General features: G+C 35.5%; 1 protein-coding gene across 1 annotated transcript in view; it reads left to right on the top strand.

Annotated features, from left to right (window-relative positions):
* The window catches only part of LOC145687629 (annulin-like), a 73,593-nt gene extending 58,645 nt beyond the window's left edge, over window positions 1–14,948 (top strand). Inside the window, exons 12-14 of the mRNA XM_081761097.1 lie at window positions 4,538–4,698; window positions 7,227–7,366; window positions 14,291–14,948. Of these exons, the coding sequence (XP_081617223.1) occupies window positions 4,538–4,698; window positions 7,227–7,366; window positions 14,291–14,468 (479 nt within the window). The 3' untranslated portion in view covers window positions 14,469–14,948. The remainder of the gene's footprint in view (window positions 1–4,537; window positions 4,699–7,226; window positions 7,367–14,290) is intronic.
* Window positions 14,949–15,844: the final 896 nt, after the last annotated feature.

The raw sequence follows: 15,844 nt of genomic DNA, 5'->3' as shown, positions 1-15,844 counted from the left end.
GTCACTTTCACTACTTAAAAGAAACATTCTAAAAGTTTTTTCGTGCTAAATTTTTGTTTTTAAATTTCGATCACAAAGACACTTCACTCGCATATCGTCCAAGTTTAATCAAACACACCCTATCTGAATGAAACCTGGAATGGCGGTAGATCTTGACCACAATACAAGTTTGTGAAATATAATGATATTCAGCTATTTGGTTCCTAAATTATGCACAACCAAATTTTTAAACCAATTTGTTGGGCATAATGAAAACAAAGAAATATTCATAATTATCAAGTAAAGGTTAGTCTTGGATAAAAACAATGCAAATGAGGAGACAACCTCTCAAATTAGTATTGTTGAAGAAACAAAAAGAAAGAATAAGAAAAACATTCCTGGTCCTACTGAATTGAATCTTCGGGCAATATATCACCAGCGGAATGATTTGTCTCGCTATTCTATGTGTCTCGCTGTTTGATGTTTTTTTCTTCATAAGTTTGTCAGTATTATTTCCCATTTATCTACTTAGTCAATCATAACCAAGTTGCACACTCAGAGTATTCGAATGCGTAGGAGAGGGAACAGAATGAAGCTGTATCTAGTATGGAATGATGCAGTACTCTATACTTGTGTTATTTTTATTTTTTCGTTATTCTTTTCTTCCCTATTTCGTATTTCTTATATTCTATGTTAGATCAATAAGTATGTTTCATAATTTAGTCTTCATTTAAATGTTTTGAATGTTTTCGAAGAATATTGTCTTTAGAAAGGAAAGGGTAACAATCGATTGTATTCGATTTCGATGCTTAAGTCGTGTTAAGAGTAGTCTGTGTACAAAGCAACAAAGAAACAAGATGGTACAGCTCCTGAATATTCGCCCAATCTCTTCGTAAGAGCAAAACATCCGGAGTAATCATGCCGATGGAGAATTGCTTGTGTTTGTTGTTTAAAGTTTAAGTGTGCTGTTTACACATAAAAGGGATTGTTTGGAAGGTTGATTAGAATTGATAAAGTTAAATTACAGTGAGGATTCGTTAGACCGCATAGGACTTTTGGCTAATATGATGATGGTTTTTGCAGTTTTGGCTACAACATAATGTAACAGCAGCTCAGGTAACTTTTTTTTTTTTTTTTTTTGCTTAGATTTATCTATCGGGATGTTCAAGTAAGAAGGTTGCCGGAAAGGAAAAAGTTTGAAGGAATTTGTGTTGGGATATCATGTTGTTGTACTGTCTTCGTGTCATTGGACAATAACCTATCAAAATTTAACATAATTAAGCATACCTTAGAAAGATTTCGTAGATCGACTGCCAATCCAAATTAAATAGCAACTCAAATATTCAGAATATCGTATTCATTTAAGTGTAATATTAACTATGTTCAGTTTCACTTCATACATGGCCTATCTCAGCATGGCTGAGTAAATTAGATTCCAATGGGAGGAATTCCCTACCTTGGCTACCGGCTCAACGCCGGACCCCGTAATCATCCCGCTTAACTCGCTCTCATTCCTCATGTCTCTCTCTCTCCGTCTTCGTGTGAGATATAGCTGGTTGTGGTAAATGATTCACCTTATTGCATTACAGTATTTTCTAGTGTTTAGATGTATCTTTAATTGTAATGTTATAAGTCTTGTCTTCTCTTTTACGAATTCAGTTATCACGCAAGAATATTCTGTGTCCCAATGTCTTTATAGTTATTGCTAGTGCGTAATAGATGAGTAATATTCGCTCGTGTTTTTTAAACAATAATTGTCTTTCGTGAATATACAAGTTAGTTTATTTTTCATCCACTTGATAATTTGATATTTACAAACATCCTTCCTAATTATGTTTTGTGAAGGTCAAGAAACCCTTGTTTCCATCGTTCTGTTAAATGCTACGTCGGCTGCCTATAACTAGTTTCACTTCGAACCTCAGCATTGAATTGTTAGTTTCAAGGAATAAGCAGGGATTTAATAGTTGAATGGAAGTAGCTGTCTAAGTGCTTTCAGATGTGACTCCGAATTAATTTAGTAGTACAGAGTTGTTGGTATTGCGCTGTCTTGGAACAGAGACGACTTACTTGATACATGAATATTCTCTATTTCCATTGGTTTTCGTTCTGGTGACGCCTGAACCAGTTTTTGAATTATTCGCACTTCCGGGTCCCGATACGCGCTTCGGCAAGACATATTAAATAATCCTGTTTAATATTTAATATGGATGTAATGTTATATGTAAAAGTATAAGGTTTTGATTGTGATTAATATGAGTATGTGTAAACTTCGTGGAAAGTATTTAGGCAGCTAAATGTGAATACGAATTCTGGAACTACGAAACCCTTAGTGATCATTTCAAATCTACAGTACATAACTATTAAAGTTAACCAAAATTAAACCTTCGGTGATTAACCATTCAAGTCAAATGGAACTATATTTTTGGCGAATAATTAGTTAACTCAAAGGAAGAAATATATCCGTTAAAATCTGTCAGAATGTTGAATTAAAAGTTAACCGAGTGAAACCTGTTCGAGCTTATACTAAACTCAGTAATTGTAATTGATTTTCTCCTTTTCATTCTGATACTTGCAAATGTGTTAAACTTGTTGTGATACTTGGATCTGTGATACTTACATACTGTGATAACGAATGTTGAGTTGTTAAATAATAAATGTACACTTTAAGAGACGTTGCTTAGATTATTTAACGTTTGAATAGCAGCTTAAGTCAAAAAGGTAATTGAAACCAGTATTACGCAAACTAATTGTTTTCTTCGAAGTAATGTTTCAAAATATCCGTAATCAAGATTTTTTTCTTTCTTTTCTTTGCTCTTCTATCCGTGCTGCATCTTCTGAAGGCAAAATCTTGGTTCTAAATTACACTCTTTTCTTTTCTTCTAAAACTTTGGTATTATAAATTCCGTTGCGCTTGTTACCTTCTTATCGGCCTCCTATCAGGATTGTTAGGATCCGAGTTAGGGGTTGATAAGATTGAGTTAAAGTTAGACTAGTACAATGGCCAGACTTATTGTATACAGCAACTCCCTGTAAACACCGTTCATCACAATTCCATTGCAGGTAAATAGTTCACTTTTATGCTAGAGAAAATCATGTACGAGCATAGTCACTAAGTGTATGATTACGCAAAATCAAACGAAGGAGAATTTCTTTTACAGCCTTGCGAAAGTTGCTTACTAAATAAACAAAATGTATACAAAAATACAGGAAATATGAAACAATTCAAATAAAAAAATAATTCAGCATTTGTTTCGGAAAAATACCTCTAAATTAGTAGATCATGCAGGCTATAATGCATAGTTTGATATACCGGTATCTCCGTTCAGTACTTAAATTTTTAAATTGGCAAAATGCCTGTACGATTTAATATGCGATAGCAGAGGTAGCGACGTCTATTTGTGTGACATCTTATTTTTAGGATTAGCATGAGACAGTTTATTATTAAGATAAAATTATGTACAATGCTGTCACAAACAAGAGAGCCTTTTTATGGGAGATTGTGAACTTATCACCGTAAATTACGATGCATGATCATAAAATTAAATAATAATACAAGGTCAGTTCAGCTACCAAAAGAAATAAATAATAATCGTTTTACTATACGGATCCATAGTATAAGTAGTAATAGTAGTAGGAGTAGGAGTAGTAGTAGAAACGGGTTAGAAACCCCTCAGGGGTTAGTTGGATTCTGTTCTCCATATAAAATTTTCAAACTAAGGACTTGCCCACATTTTACAATTTGTATATCCGTATAGTAAAACTGCACCAATAGCACATAGCCATATAACGACAGTTAACTATCAAATAAAATACCCTAATACATTATTACCGTTGCATAGATTAAATTTGAGGTGTTGGTATTAATAGTTGTTCTTATAAGAAACAGGTTGTAATACTTAAGTACATACATAGATTAAGCCTTACTGTAATGACAATCTGAGTAATTTCGTAAGATAAACAATGCTCAAATAAACACTTCTAATAGCATACTATTTAGGTTTAGTATTAGGCAGTATTACATCTTCTGAATTAGACGTAAAGATCTGGTTTCTGTTCGACCAAAGCATCCACAGATCCAGAAGTCAGTTATATATCTACACTTACATAGTTGAACTGATTCCGCAAGCACGCCAATCATCGCTTATGCTGACAAACAATGCTTCTGTTAATTTTCTAATGGTTCTTGATTGCAGCGTTTTAACATAATTTCTCCAACGTTATTGTCACTCATTCAAGGTCTTATTTTCTTAGTTTTATATGATCTTTTAGAGCAAGTTGATGCTTCTAGTAATGAACTAAAATAATATATACATCAGTAACACACAGCACCAAATCACCCTAAGTAAGACGGAGCGGATAGTAGTTATCATCACTTTTTTTTTTTTTCCACTTTCGAAAATAAATTGTGATAAAATCAAAATAACTTTACCTCTATGTTTGTAATAATGTATTTGTCTATTATTATTATTATTATTATTATTATTATTATTATTATTGTTATTATTATTATTATTATTATTATTATTATTATTATTATTATTTCTACGTACTTTTACAGAGGAGAAGGTACTACTGGATGTCTCGTTTGATGAATACTACAGTAAACTACTGGACGGATGTCTTTTCAATATTTCTTGCTTGGCCCATGTTCATGGAACAGAATACGAATATTTTGCTCGGAAAGATTTTCAGCTTAAGAAACCTGAAATCAAAATTGAGGTATGAATATTTATGTATTATTTACATTTTTTTTACACCTTTCTCTCTATATTAATAGTGTTTTCGTTGTTCGTTTACAACACTACAAGTAATCTAATTATAAAAAGACATATTCTTTAAGTAATTAAGTATAAACTATAGGAATAACCCTATGTTCGGAAGGAAATGTAGTATTCGAGATAATATAATTATAAATGCTGTGCATTTCGCTGCCGCTGTGTATAAGATTATTATAACTACCCTACGGCAGGTATTCGCCATAATTTGAAAAACTCCTATCTTCTGTGGTTCTCAGCCAATCCTTTTCTTTCGCTATAAGAATTACCCTCTGTAATAAATATTACTATGTCAGCATTGTTTCAAGGACAGTAAATACTTTGTGTCACATTTTTTTAAAAAATCTCCTTTCTAAACCAAATTGATTGATATTCTTTAATTTTCCATTCATTTGATATATTTCTATTCCAGTCAAGTACACTTTATACACGTATCTCATAATTTTGCTTTTATCATCCTTATCTTACATTCTCCTAGGCTTAACATGGCGCCTAATACATTAATTGAGTTATCAGTGGATTCTTTATACGTTGTACTGCAGTTAACTACTATTGGCAAGACGGCAGCATTGCAACATAATGTGATTTACACGACGTATAATGTGAGTCAAGATAGGGAAAGGAATATGACACGACATATGTCTTTAAAAGAGTTATACATCTTATTCCGAGACTTTCTGCATGGCATTTGATTACTGTGTGTCCAAATAAAGAAAATTTAGAACTACAACTTATTCTGTTTAATTATGTATACCTAGTTTATGTTTTCTTGTGATTTACACGATAGTCTTCTAGAATAAATTGAATATTACAATTTTCTTGTTATTATATATTATTATACTATTGTTGCAGATAACAATCTGAGTTCATAGTGCCAGTAAAGAGGAATGAATAGACTATTCTGCATGCCGACACATTATACCAAACACCTATCTTATAATAACGAGAGAGTTAGTATCGGTCCAAGTCCTGGGGTTAGTATCGGTCGAAATCCTGATATTCGGGTTTAACATTGTTAGAAAGGGAAACCATACTTCATCAGACATGAAATACAGTGAATCATTCATTTCACCAGATGCAATGAATTCCTGCAGCCAGATTGAGAAAAATCCGTTATCCGGACAGTGGTATGCTATACAAACATATGGGATCCTTATGTTTACTACGGAAATCAGTACGGTGTTACGTTATCCATATGCACCATACTTTCCTCGCTTAAATGTTACAACATGCCGTTGCAGGATGTATGACATCTAACTAAGACCTACACGGGCCGAATTTTTCGGCCCGAGCCCAATCCAGCCCGAATGTACCTAGGCCCGGCCCGATAAGTTTTTTTAAAATTCTTGGCCCAAGCCCGGCCCGGGCCCGATAAATTTTAAAAGTTTTATTTTGTAACATTTTTCACGGGCACACTTCTTCAACGTTTGCCTTTATTCTAATTATCGTTTAATGAAAGTCAATAATTATTGCAATTAATCGGCCCCAGTCCGGCCCGACCTGAAGAGAAATCAGTGTCGGCCCGCCCAAGCCCGGCCCTGCCTAAAGAAATAACAGAGTCGGCCCGCCCAAGCCCGGCCCGCGGGCCGGGCCGGGTTTCGGGCCTCGGGTCGAGCCCGGCCCGTGCAGGTCTCTACATCTAACACTCTTCCGTAAATTACATAGGCTCTATATATAGATATGTTACATACGTCAGCTGTATGTTATATGCGTCCACCTGAATGTGATATCTTGACCGACTATATACAGTTCTTTCGTTCGTACGGAAAGTACGTTTATTCGGAACACTTATACGTAAAGTACGTATAAAATATACTTTCTCAATTATACATTTGCTGTACGTTAAGTCCAAAAACTACAGAATTTACGAATATAACCTACGTTTCTACCTACGTTTTTTCTCAGTGCATTAACACGTTTCGCATAATCTAGAACACTACAATAGTCATTCCATTACGTTAATTACGTGCAGAACTGGCTTGAACTGGTCGCAATCATTGTTAGAAAAGCTCACGTGCCAAGACCTAGCAACAGATCTTACTCCGAAACAGTGGCGTATTTAGGGGGGCTTCCGGGCTTAAGCCCCCCCCCGAAATCTTACTTACTATAGTAAAGTATATGAAATATCTTGCAGAATTTTCACATTTTCAGGCAAAGCCCCCCCCCCCCCCCGAAAGTTAGCGAAGCCCTCCCAGAAACAAAATCGTAAATACGCCACTGCTCCGAAACCACTTTTAACTGCTGCACCGCAACATTACAAATCGTATTTCTTAAATCAAAGACATTAGATTGTGCAGAAACAAAGTCTGTATATAGAAGCTTGTCAACTCAAAGCAACTGACCTATCAGTGATAACGTATAAGTTTATGATAACGATATTGTTGATTTTAAAGTCGATGATGTTAACAAACGAATGATTTCTGAATTTTCCGCAAAAAAAAAAAAAAAAAGTTTTTTTTTCTTTCTTCATAGACTTGTGGTGACTTAATTCAAGGAGAAGAATTTTCAGTCATGGCATCGTTCAAAAACCCTCTTCCAATTCCTCTGAGGAAAGGACAGTTTACTGTTGAAGGCTCTGGACTAGAAGGAAAACTGAAAATCAAATTGCATAAGTAAGTATATAATACAGTTTAGAACTTCACGTGATTAATTAAAAAATTCTTCTTTTTTAATTAAAAATTAGAACTACAACTTTTATTAATTTTTAAAAATCCAAAAAGAACCATATAACAATTGATATATTTCATTGAACAAAATTATAGAGTTGTGTATACATCCTCATGCGTAGTTTTTGAGAAAATCGGGAAAATCGAGTTTCCCTTTTGCAAACCTAAAAATGAATGCAGTACGTTAATCATTTCACCTATTAAGATGAACTAACTAACTAACTCTATGGCCTATGGAACCCGGAGGTTCAGTGCCGCGTTCACAAAAGCTCTCCACTGACTTCTATCCTTAGCTACTTGCATCCAGTTTCTACTTTGTATTCCTATCTCTGCGAGATCCATCTTAATATTATCCTCCCATCTGCGCCTAGGTCTTCCTAATGGTCGTTTTCCTATGGGTCTACCAGTCAAGACTTTGAAAGCGTTTTTACTTTCTTCCATTCTAGCTACATGACCTGCCCACCTAAGCCTCCTAGACTTGACGACCCTAACAATGTTGGGTAAACTGTATAAACTATGTAGTTCCTCGTTATGAAGCTTCCGCCATTCCCCATTCTCGTTCCTCTTGGGTCCGAATATTCTTCTCAGGATCCTGTTCTCAAATACTTTCAGTCTATGTTCTCCCCTCAGAGTAAGCGACCATGTTTCGCAACCATACAGAACAACAGGCCTGATTATCGTTTTATATATTTTAAGCTTCAAATTCCTCGACAGAATTCGCGACGACAAGAGATTTTGAACCGAGTAGTAACACGAATTCCCTGCTTTTAGTCGACATTTAATTTCTTCGTGAATATGATTTTCGTCTGTTAATATTGATCCTAAATATTTGAAAGTATCCACTTTATCAAAAGCATTATTTAATATTTTAACGCCTCCACAATTTGCCGTATTACGGTCCCGACGCACTTCCATGTATTTAGTTTTCTCTGCATTTACTTCTAAACCCATGTCCCTGCAAGCGTTTAATAAGATATCTGCATTTATTTCTACTGTTCTCCTATCCTCCCCTATTAAATTTACATCATCAGCATATGCCATAACTTGGTGAATGCCGTTCAACTCTAGGCCCTGGTTGCTATCTTTGATTTTCCTTATGGCGTATTCCAGCACAAAGTTAAATAATAATGGCGACAACGCATCTCCTTGTTTCAGGCCATTTTCGATGTGGAAGCTCGTGGACAACAATTTTCCTACCCGGACTTTACTTTGGGATTCACTTAAACATATCTTAATTAATCTAATTAGCTTTCTCGGTATTCCAAGTTCTGTAAGAACGTTGTATAGCCCTAATGTTTCTCTCCTAACCGAGTCGTAAGCCTTTCTAAAATCAATAAATAGTTGATGTACCGGGGTATTGTATTCCCACTTCTTTTCGAGTATTTGGCGAATGGTAAATATTTGGTCGATAGTTGATCGATTTCGTCTAAATCCGCACTGATAATCTCCAATAATTTCATCTGCGTATGGGGTCAATCTTGCTAACAGAATATTTGAAAGGATTTTATAGGATGTTGACAGAAGAGAAATGCCTCGATAATTATTACAGTCAGTTTTGTCGCCTTTCTTGTGAATTGGAACAATGATTGACTCTTTCCACTCCTGTGGCAATTCTTCCTTGTTCCAGATAAGGAGAATGAGTTTGTGTATCTTGTTCCACAAATTTTCGCCTCCAGCTAAAATTAACTCAGCCGAAATTTCATCTACACCCGGAGATTTGTGTTTCTTTAATTTCTTTATAGCGGCTTCCACTTCTATTCGATTGGGTTCTGGAATATACGGTTCTGCGGTGTGTATCTCCTTTTCTCCACGCACATTAGTTTTTGGCTGCGTGTTCAGCAAATCGTCAAAGAAATCTTTCCATCTATTTAAGATGCTATCTGTATCAGTGAGAACTGTTCCGTCAGATTTCTTTAATATATAAGCACGAGGTTGATAGCCTTTCTTAAATTCGTTGATCCCCTTATACATGTCCCGAATATTTTTATTTTTACTATTATCTTCAAGTTCCTTAATTTTAGCTTTCAAAAAATCCCGTTTCTTTGTTCTAAAAGTTTTGGAAGTTTCCCGCCTGATATCTGCGAAATTTTGTGTAGTTATTTCATTCGGATTTTGTAGCCACCGTAATTTTGCCTGTTTTCTCTGCTCTGCTAGTTTAATGCATTCTTGGTCGAACCATGGTTTGTTCCTACGTATTTCCGCGTGTCCCAGTTTTTCTATTGCTGAACTTTTAATGCTATCTCTAATTTCAATCCACGTATCCTCAACACTAGTGCATTCCGAGTCTTCTAAGACCGAGAATCTATTCGAAACTTCAATCTGGTATTCCTCTCTTACCTGGCTCTCTTCTAATTTCTTTAAATTAAATCTCTCCGTTTTCGGACATTGAATATTACCTTTATTCAACGATAATCTCTCCCGTATTATCGCTACTACCAGGTAGTGATCAGTGTCACAATCAGCCCCTCTAAACGACCGGACGTCAATTATGCTAGATTGTCTTCTTCTATCTACTAAAACGTGATCAATTTGATTATGTGTTTTTCCGTCTGGTGATGTCCAAGTGTATTTATGAACGTCGCGATGTGGGAATTTTGTACTCTTATTAAGATGAAACTATTTCTAAAACATACACTAATTAAGCATTTCATTATTGACATTAGTAAGAGGACAATGGTTAATGTGATATAGCCCAAAATCATTATGAACTCTTGAACTTTAATTTTTGTAACCTAAGATGAGACATATATCAATCGATAGTGGCCCCGCTTGGAGTAGTTGTTTACGCTGTCGTCTTTGATGCGAGCAGTCCCGAATTCGATTCCTGAAGGAGACACTCGGTCGAAAAAATGTTAAAGCTTATTGAGATCAGCCATCTCAAGAGAGGTTTTGCTGGGTTTTCCTCATTTCCATCAGGCAAATACGAGATTATACCTACCATAATTGTTCTAGGATGCTTTCTTTCTTGCCCGTTCCTTTTTCCTCTCCAATTCTTCCAGTAGAGTGATCGCCAAGGGACGTCATCACCCCAGATACCTGATGGGCTAACATGGCCCGAAATCCAAGAAATCTCATTCCTATTCCTAATATACAAATCAATAGATTGCATCTTAATGAAGAAAATGACACGCTTGAAAGTGAATTCTCATATGTAGTTTTCGAGAAACTCGAGGAAAACGGACTTTTATAGCCTTAAAAAGTATGTGGTTTATCGCCAATCAGATTCAATTGATATATGTTTATTCTGTTGGAATAATATTTTTTTTATATATATTTTGTGTACTGTGTAAGAAACATATGAACCGTTTAGTAACAGATTGTATTTGTTGTGACTCTTAACCCTCTTGAATGATTCTGTTTGGGCACGTGATGCATGCTTACTTTGGTTAAGGCATAGTCGAATAACTTTCAACGCTATTATTTCTTTCTTTAGCAACAGTCTGGTGCTTCGTTTCTGAATTACTTGTTTATCTGTTTTATGATGTTGAAAGAATTATTATTTTGAGCTATCTTAACGCAAAGTAATTAACTTCTTCATTTCTTGTTCTGACAATGCGAGCCAACGCAAAGTTCATCTTTTACGCACATTTCGAGTGAGAGACCTGGGGTTTGATTCGTGGTGAGAGCTCATGCGATACAGATTTCACATTAAGTTGTCAGTTCACATCTCATATAATTTGGTTGCTTAAAGAAACTTTAAACTCCAGACTGACTAATTGCCTGAATGTCTCAACACTAGCAAATGCTTGTTTCACGTTTCATTGATGTACTGCACGCTCAGTGGCGTATTTACGATTTTGTTTTTTGGGAGGGGCTTTGCTAACTTTCGGGGGATGCTTTGCCTGGAAATGTGAAAATTCTGCAAGATATTTCATTTACTTTACTATACTAAGTAAAATTTCGGGGGGGGGGCTTAAGCCCGGAAGCCACCCCCCTAAATACGCCACTGTGCACGCTATTTCTTTATTTAGCTATCTCTTCATTCGTATTCAGAACACTGACTCAACACCAAAAGACTATTCTGATTTCTTAACATATTATACGCTATATCGTTATTAGTTATCTGTGTCTCTAAGAAAGAAAAAAATTGACCTCACTGAAATCATTTCACATTTGCCGTAGAAAGAACAAAATCCAGGGGTAATCGGAAATATCTTATTTCGAAGAGGATAAGAACTACGTTTGACAAACTAAATATTAATGGAATTAACAAACACAAAAGAAAGAAGGCATATTTTGCAAAAGTATCGTTTATAGCGAAAACTGTGTGGCAAGAATAGAAGGATTGTACTTTTGTCGCCATGCGCATAGGACACACGGGGAAAAGGAAATCTGTACGTTATAAGTAAAGCCTGGAATTAATGGCGAAATAAAAGCCCGAAAATGGCTGGCAAAATTGCAAAATAAACACCCAAAAATGGCAGGTAAAATATCAAAATAAAATAAACAAGCAATCACGAACTTTGGGGGAAAAAATAGATACTAAAATATGTAAAAGCTATAATAGGCTATAATTCGTTTACTAATCGAATAAAAAGTTTCATTTTGCACTTTGTACTTACCACTTAAAATTCTGGAAACTTGTACAAGCCGTGAAGGGACGACATCTTAACAATTCATTCGCCATTATTCAGTAGTAACAATGAAACAATAACTTAAAAACACTATCACATTTTATTCACACGCGGTTACATTAGCATAAATATTAGGTCATTTTACACTACATTAGCAACTTATTTTCACTTACGAAAGGTTTTTCATATTTTTGTTTTCTGAAATTATTAACATTTTTTTTTAAAGATTTTCAAAGGAAAGACTTTGTCTCCTGTCAGAAAGAATTAGTTTAGATGTGAAAATGATCTTTCCACATCTACAGATGTCACTGAAGCATACCGTACTTGAAACATGTAATTTGGGAAGGATCCATGTCCCTGTCAATAGTTGTATCAGCATCACCTTCCATAACACTAGCGATGTCCTTCAATTTTCCCAAATCTGGATTAGCACTTACAACACGATCACACTTACGCCGAATGTACACACCCTTGTCACCAGGTACAACATTCAGATGTTGAGAGTATCATTGAAGGTTTTCAGAGAACTAGCGAAAGTCTCTTCTTTTTCTTTCTTTCTTTCTTTTTTTTTTTTTTTTTTTTTTTTTTCAAGCTTGGCAATAGCATCTGGTAACTTTGCAAAATGTGTTGCGATAAAGACTAACTCCTTTTTGAAGGAATTCCTCTTAAGCAAACTCTGTCCAACCTTAATTGAAGACGCATCATCCCCATCAAAAGTATCAATGATTCTTTTGATGAGTTCAAAGTTGTTAGCATAATAGAGAACAGCTGTAATCCATGTACCCCATCTCGTTAAGACAGGCTGTGGTGGAAGCGGAAGTTCAGGGACTAATTCGCGAAATACACTTGTTCGCGAGGGAGCTTTCAGAAATACCTTTTTCACATTTGACACAAGGTCAACGTCAAGGAAATGAGAACGAACCTTCCTCTGCAATTTTATGTAGCGCGTGTGCCAGACAGGTGACATGCAGCATACGTGGGAATAGAACCTTAAGGGATTTTGCAGCACTTTTCATGTATGCAGCTCCGTCTGTGACAAAAAGAAGGACCTTATCGTATTTTACACATTCTGGCCACAGAATACTCAGCGATTCTTTTTAAAAAGCTGTGCAATTGCCGTGCCATTTACTTTTTCCAGAACTTCTGATGCAATCAAAAATGTTTGTGTGCCTTGTTCCCCTCCCAAAGTTCTAATTACAACGTTGGTAATTTAACGTCCTAGAATATCGCAAGTTTCATCAATTGAAATCCATATATTTTTGTCAGCAACACTTTTACGGATATCGTCAATAATTCTGCTGTACGCGCTATCAACGTAAGTCATTCTCGAAGACGACTCACTTGGAACTTTTTGTTTTGTGTATTTCTCGAGAAAGTTTCTAAAGGAAACATTTTCTAACTTCCATAAAGAAATGTCCGCGTTAATTAGAGCTTCACACAGATCATTCGCAAAACTGTTAGTACGCGAAGCGGGATTCGTGACTGTTCCAAGATTTTGAACCTTTTCACCAGCTGAATTGCGTGTCCTTGCAGAATAGTGTTTTGCAGTGCTTATATGGTGTTACAAAATAACGCTTTTCAGCGGAAACCACAGTTTCACATGACTTACAGAACAGTACAAAACCGTCTGTTGAAAACACAGTACGTCCGAATTCACTCACAATTTTTCCAACTTCTGTTGCCTAGAAAGACCAACTTTCGGCATCTTGAAATATTGAAACGCACATAAATACTAGTTCTGTATCACGCACGCCAAAGATTCACAATAAATGCCCACCTGGCTACTTCTTGAAAGTAAGCATTTTCGTTTGTCATTTCAAGAACCGAACACTGCTTCAAAATTCCAAGAACTGAATACGCACTAGCATCCCCACCCCTCCATTTGTCACATTCCATTCGGAATAGACCAGTTATTATCAGACACCAAGATCGTTTGGCCAGATAAGAGCGACTCAGATCTGTAGTATGCTGTCATTCATGAGTAAATAATGAGTAATGGAATAGAAAACCTGTGACAATGGCAACAAATTGCTTCTAAATTGTGAAATTTTACTTTTTCTGAAAATATTATGAAAATTGCAATAATGGCACTTACGGCATTTTGCCATTAATTCCGGGCTTTAGTTATAAGTTATACCATTCAAGTTTTACCTTTCGTTTCTTACTGACAAATTAACGTGTCCTTCCTTTATTCCTTCCTGTGCAGAAAAAAATGGGATAATATACGTATTTGAATTGTATTATTACTATAATATTGAACATATTTTTTAGTTTCTTATTTCTCTTGTCTTTATAGGGATGTGGCACCAAATGAAATAGCACGTATGGAATCCGAACTCACTTCCAAGTGGTGCGGTCGGAGATGCGTTGCAGTAAAATTCACATCCAAGGAATTGCAAGATGTTAATGGCTGTTTAATCCTTGATGTTCAACCAAAGACTGACAATTATTGTTCTTGTACGGATGATGCTTAATTCGTCGATGAAGTGGCTAAGTGGCGTATCTTGATTTTTATAATTTTACAGAAAAGTGATTTAGTTTTTCAACTGTAACGATATAGCGTGCTACTCATTTTTAATATGCCATGTCCAGGAAGTTCATGTCTCCGTTAATATAAGGAATCCAGCTGTAAATGTTTTATGTTTGATAGAGCCGGGTAAATAAGGATGGGTGGTGCTCATAACTAAAATCACGATTTTTTTTTATTTAGTTACGTCACTTCACCCCTTCACCGACGAAATGTTGAGAGCAATCATAATACCTTTTTTTACTAAATGTTTTCTTTCTACCTTTTATTGTAATGCTGATAAAATATTGCAAAGAAAATATACAGTGCATACAATAGTACGTTTGATATATATCATTGTAAGCTATGAAACGAAAGGGTTTATGTAATTTCAGATTACAGATAATAGTTGTTGGGTTTTTATTTAATAAATAGGCTTAAAACCTCACATTACTTTCTTTTTTTATTTCCGTGGTATATTTGAGGCCTAAAACACAAAGATATATATGTACAATTTAAGTCGAAGTTGAGTTAATTTCAAATAAAGAATAGTTAGAACATGTATATACTAATGACTACATAATATTCCTGATTCTCTAATAGGTGGCACAATAGAAAGGGTAAAAATGAAATTCCCGCCAGTAGCCATAGTTAATTTCGGTCGAATTCTATCTCCTAAATGTTGAATATTAATTTGAAATGCATGCCGTAAATGCTACTTAACTGTATGCTATCCTGTATTACGGCATGCCAAATTGTCAAGCGTCTACACCTTTTACCCAAATTCTGCATAATATTTTGTCTATAGTTTAAAATTGTCTTTGAATTTTGTATTGTTTCCTAAAGAAAGACAAAGAGAGAGAGAGAGAGAGAGAGAGAGATAAAATCACGTGTGTCGTGTAGGGTAAAGGGAAGGATGATAGTTTGAAGATAAATGTGCTACTTATATAAGAGAAGGAATACGCGACAAAACGTACTAGCGACAAAACGTACCACTTACCCTGAGGGATGCTTGTGAAGGATTTTCTAAAAACACTTTAAATAATGACAAGCGACAAAACATACCACTTGCCTGGAGGGCTACTTGCAAAGAGTCTTCCAATCAGCCATCAAATAATGTCAGGCGACAAAACGTACCACTTGATAGGACGGTATATATATCGGCCAAAATAAGGTTAAAAGTTGAACAGATTGGTGCTGAGAAAAGTACCGATGCAAGACCAAGACTAAGACTAAGGCTAAGACTAAGACCATGCCTGCAAGATTCTCGCTACACCAAGACCATACCTGCAAGATTCTAGCCAGACCAAGACCAGCAAGAATCTTGCACATGCACTATTTGAC

This window comes from Thermobia domestica, chromosome 1 (assembly GCF_964235325.1).
Source record: "Thermobia domestica chromosome 1, izTheDome1.hap1.1, whole genome shotgun sequence".
Taxonomy (NCBI): Eukaryota; Metazoa; Arthropoda; class Insecta; order Zygentoma; family Lepismatidae; genus Thermobia; species Thermobia domestica.
This window is presented reverse-complemented; position numbering and strand designations above follow the sequence as displayed.